The 4,868-nt window shown below is 38.9% G+C and overlaps 2 protein-coding genes across 2 annotated transcripts; both read right to left on the bottom strand.

Moving 5' to 3' along the window:
• Window positions 1–583: 583 nt before the first annotated feature.
• LOC133832277 (uncharacterized) lies at window positions 584–1,690 on the bottom strand. The gene is made up of 2 exons (XM_062262644.1): window positions 995–1,690; window positions 584–907 (listed from the first exon to the last, which is right to left on the bottom strand). The coding sequence occupies exons 1-2, from the start codon at window positions 1,688–1,690 to the stop codon at window positions 584–586; spliced, it is 1,020 nt and encodes a 339-aa protein (XP_062118628.1).
• A 39-nt stretch (window positions 1,691–1,729) lies between these two features.
• LOC133832276 (uncharacterized) lies at window positions 1,730–4,028 on the bottom strand. The gene is made up of 3 exons (XM_062262643.1): window positions 3,714–4,028; window positions 3,133–3,406; window positions 1,730–3,021 (listed from the first exon to the last, which is right to left on the bottom strand). The coding sequence occupies exons 1-3, from the start codon at window positions 4,026–4,028 to the stop codon at window positions 1,730–1,732; spliced, it is 1,881 nt and encodes a 626-aa protein (XP_062118627.1).
• Between the last annotated feature and the right edge of the window lie 840 nt (window positions 4,029–4,868).

The raw sequence follows: 4,868 nt of genomic DNA, 5'->3' as shown, positions 1-4,868 counted from the left end.
CTAACTGATAATTTAATCAATTAATTGAGACTGTCTAGATGATTTTATCCAAGGTATTGTGGGTACCATTGGCCTAGAAATTAAGCTACAATAAGTTATCATAAATTTAATAGATAAATTTATTAAATTATTAATTTCTCGTGACTCCACTAAAGACTCGGAATTGCACTCTTTTTTTTTTTTGGTAAATTAGCAGTGAATTTCATTACTCCAATAACCATCTACAAACAAACAGCACCCACCAAAGGGGGCCTGAAAGCATACTTCTTTGATCTGTACATTGATTACACTATATTTATAATACAGTATACCATTCTAAGTCCTTTGTAGAAACTTTTTTTGGCCAGACACTTTGAATTCTATTCTTACTAGCTACTTTAATCTTCTGTACAATGCTTTTTGGATTGTCAAGGGAGGATAGCCAAATTATTTCATTTCTGGCTCTCCATAAGTGATACACCAGTGCAGCAATAATAGCTGAAAGAGCCATTTTCCTTAACTTTGTTGTCTTCATTCTTCCAATCAACCTCAAAATACTAGGCAGCTAACAAGAAGAAATCCCCCAGCGAACCCAGCTCTTAATCTATTGAAGACAATCGCTAGTAAATGGACATTCAAAGAATAAGTGAGCAATTGTTTCATCTTCCACTGTGCAAAACTGACATCTAGCATCAGCGAGGACATTAAACCGATACAACCTTGCTTTAGTTTTCAACCTGTCTTGGATAGCAAGCCATAGAACAAAACTATGCTTTGGGGTATTCAATCTCCCCCAAACTTCCTTACTCCAATTGACCCGATCATGTACAGGACATAGAAGCTTGTATCCCTCTGCAATCTTATACCTTCCTTGAGTGAACAGAGCTAAGTCCACAAGAGTCTTCACTTTGTCTTTGATTGCTACGATCTTCCTCCAATACCAGCTACCATGTAACAGGGCATTGTAACCCCACTAATCTTCTTCTTTTATGTACACACTGTGCACCCATCTAACCCACAAATTATCTTCTTTAGCCGCTACAGCCCAAACATACTTAAACATGGCTGCTTTGTTCCATTCAGAAATGTTCTTGAAGCCTATACCTCCTACGGCTTTAGGCTTACATATGCTGTCCCAAGCAATTTGCCCTGCTCCAGCCATCATTTGTTGACCATTCCACAAGAAGGCTCTACAGATGGCCTCAATTTCTTTTAGCAACTTCTTAGGCAGCAACATGATTTGGCTCCAATATGAATGAATTGCAAGTAGAACAGAATTAATCAAGACTGCCCGACCTGCAAATGAAATATTCCTTGTACTCCAGGACCTGATCCTATTGGTCATTTTATCCACCAACAAGCTACACTCCTTAGCAGATATACGTTTAGCACAGATGGGAATACCTAAATAGCTGAGCGGGACATCACTTTTCCTAAAGCCCGAAGCTTCCAGAATGTGTTGGACCTCATTATTATTCATCCCACTGTAATATATTGCAGACTTCGAAGCATTAGGCTGCAATCCTGATGTTTGCGAAAACAACTTGAGGCCCTGTAGTAGATAATAGATGCTCTTGTAGTCACCATTGCAAAACAGTAAGACATCATCTGCGAAAATAAGATGATTCAACTTCAGCTCTTTGCATCTGTTATGAAAGATAAAATCAGATTTCTGGCCAACTCTTTTCATTATTCTAGTGAGATACTCCATTCCCAGTACAAAAATAAGAGGTGACAGCGGGTCCCCTTGTCACAACCCTCTTTTGGCTTCAAAATAACCATGCAATGAACCATTGATCATGAGTGAAAACCGTGGTGTTCTAATACATGTCATGACCAGCTGAATAAAGTGCTCAGGAAAATGGAAACCATACAACATTTCTTTTATAAAGCTCCATTCAATAGTATCATAAGCCTTTTGTAAATCTAGCTTTATCAAACAACTGGCTTTTGATGATTTCCTCCCATAATGACAGACTAAGTCTTGGAAAATCATTATATTGTGCGCTATGAAACGACCTTGAACAAAGCCTCCTTGATTTTGAGCCACAAGACTAGGGAGGACAGTTTTGAGTCTCGAGCATATCAATTTCATAGCTGCTTTGTAAATAACATTGCAGCAGGCTATCGGTCTATAATCCTTCATTGTATTAGGGCACTTAGTTTTGGGGACAAGTGTTAGCACAGTGGTATTTATCTCTTTAAGGAGCTGCCCGGACTGTAAGAAAGAAAAGATAGCTTCAGCAACTTCATCTCCAATTAAATCCCAGTTTTCTTGGAAGAAGAAACTCCCATAACCATCTGGACCTGGTGCTTTAATTCCAAGTATTTCAAAGAACACTTTCTTAACCTCTTCTTTTGTATAATCTGTCAAGAGCAGGTCTGATTGCAGTTCTGTAACTTTAGGGCCTTGATTCACAATTCCAGCCAGCACAGGCTTCCTTTGCAGCATCTTACTACCCAGAAGTTCCTGGTAGTAGTTTAAAAAAGCTTCAATGACCTGTATGGGCTCTTCTACCCAATTACCTTCTGAGTTAACAATAGATAAAACTCTATTGTGCCTTCTTCTCTCACGGATGCTAATGTGAAATAATGTTGAGTTCTCATCACCATCTCTAGCCCAATTCAATTTAGCTTTCTGCTGCAAGAAAGAAATATAATCCTTGTGAACCAGAGCATACCTGTTCCTAGCTTCCAACTCCATTACATGTATGACAGGATTTAAAGGGTCACGATGAAGCTTATCTTGACATTCAGCTAGGTGATCTCTAGCTTGAATTTCTGCACTATTTATATCAGAGTAGCCTTGAGCATTAATCTCCTTGAATACTGCCTTTAGAGCCTTCAACTTAGTAATTACTCGATACATTTTTGTCCCTGTAACTTGCTGCTGCCAAATCAAATTAACCTTTTCAAAATATTTTGGATGTGTAGACCACATTTTAAAGTATTTGAAAGGCTTCCTACCACAAGGGACGTTTGAATAAACAGTAAGAACAGCTGCAGTATGATCAAACAATCCCTCATTCAAAAACACAGCTTCTGCATCAAGGAACAGACTCAACCAAATTTGGTTTGCAAGCACACGATCTATCTTAGAATAGATCCTGTCTTCTCCATGTTATTTATTGCACCAAGTATAAAAGTTTCCACTATATTTGACATCTTCAAGTTGACAGTTTGCAACACATTCATTGAAATCAGTGGAGGACTTATACCTAACTCTATTGCCAATTCGCTCCTCTTTTGCTAAAATGTCATTGAAGTCTCCCATTACAATCCAAGGACCCATAACAGAGAGGTCCTGAAGCTCTTTCCAAAGCCTTTTCCTCCCCTCCTCATCATTAAAAGCATAGACATAAATAACAAAAAAAGAATTCTTATTGTCAACAGTTGCAACTCCAAGATGAATCAACTGACTAGCACACTTGATGATATTGACATTAAAGCTAGAAGGATTCCAGCTTACAACAATTCACCCTCCAGAATGCCATGCATTATTGGAGGTAAAACACCACCCAATAAACAAATTAAGATATAAGGATCCTAGTTTCTGAGCCTTAACTCTTGTCTCGAGAAGACCAACCAAACCAACCCTCTGAGTAGCAATAAATTGCTTGACTAACTGCTGTTTTTGTTGGTTGTTAATTCCTCGGACATTCCAGCTAATAATTTTATCCATTGGAAAGAGGAGGTGCTCCCCCTCCTCCTGTATTCCCACTTTGAATTCCAACTTCCATTAGTTTTTGACTCTGTTGTTCCTTATTTTCAGCTTGCACCAAATCACTACCATTAGGTTCTATTAGAGCTTGAAAGGAATTAGCTACCGAAGTGTTAACTGGGGGGTCTTTTGCTTTAACTTTCCACATCGTTGTTGCTGGTTTGAAACCATCAGGATCAGATATAGATTCTGTATTCAAAGAAGAGGTCATATCCTTATTCAATTCTGGCATTGTCTCTCCCGAACCAGTTGCCTTCTCTGTATCCTTAACAACCCATTCTGGCTTCCTTCCCTCTTTTTGTCTACAAGCACTAGTATCATGGCCCATCCCCTTACAGTGGTCACAAATTACTGGCTTCCACTCATACGTGACAGCCACTGAAGTGTTAAAACCATGCTCATCCTCAAACCATATTAGATTTGGAAAATCTTGCTATAAAGAAACTTCAATGAGAACCCGGGGATAGCTTAACTTGTCTCTTATTTTGGTAATGGAGTCAACCATCAGAGGCTTTCCCACTTCGCTAATGATTTTGAATAATGACTTTTCTCCCCAGTATTTCAATTCAAGATCATCCAATTGAACCCAAATTGAAACCGATTGAATATCCTGCTTCTTGAAGTTAACATTACGGTCCCAAGCCTTCATAATGACTGGCCTCTTGTTAAAGAAAATATAGCCCCCCGAAAGCACTTGATCCCTGTCCTCAACAGAATCAAAACGAATTATAAAAATACCATAAGACAACATGCCCACTTTGTCGATCTTATCCTTCCAAACACGACGAGCAAAACCATCTAGAATTGACAACGGTGGATTTGCTCCCAGAACATAGCACACCATAGAGGATTTCCAGTAGTCCACTTCATCTTCAATATCTTCCATTGTGATCTTGATTTTCTGTTTCGCAGCAGAATCGACAAATTTGCAATCTAGATTTTGCATTATATTGCCAGATCGCAAGATAGGAGGTGTAACACTCTTACCTTGAGAAATCGTAGATGCAGTTTGCCGATGAGCTTCCATGAATTGCTTAGCTTCCATGACCTGAGCAAATTTCAATCGAATTTCTTCTCTTTGTTGATGCTCCTTCATAACTGCTCTAAGTGATGACTCCTCTGTACCATTCACAGGTTGCAGATGACGTTCGACATGCTCAGCTTCAAT

This window comes from Humulus lupulus, chromosome 4 (assembly GCF_963169125.1).
Source record: "Humulus lupulus chromosome 4, drHumLupu1.1, whole genome shotgun sequence".
Taxonomy (NCBI): domain Eukaryota; kingdom Viridiplantae; phylum Streptophyta; class Magnoliopsida; order Rosales; family Cannabaceae; genus Humulus; species Humulus lupulus.
The sequence above is the reverse complement of the archived record's forward strand: the minus strand, read 5'-3'. Positions and strand labels throughout refer to the sequence as shown.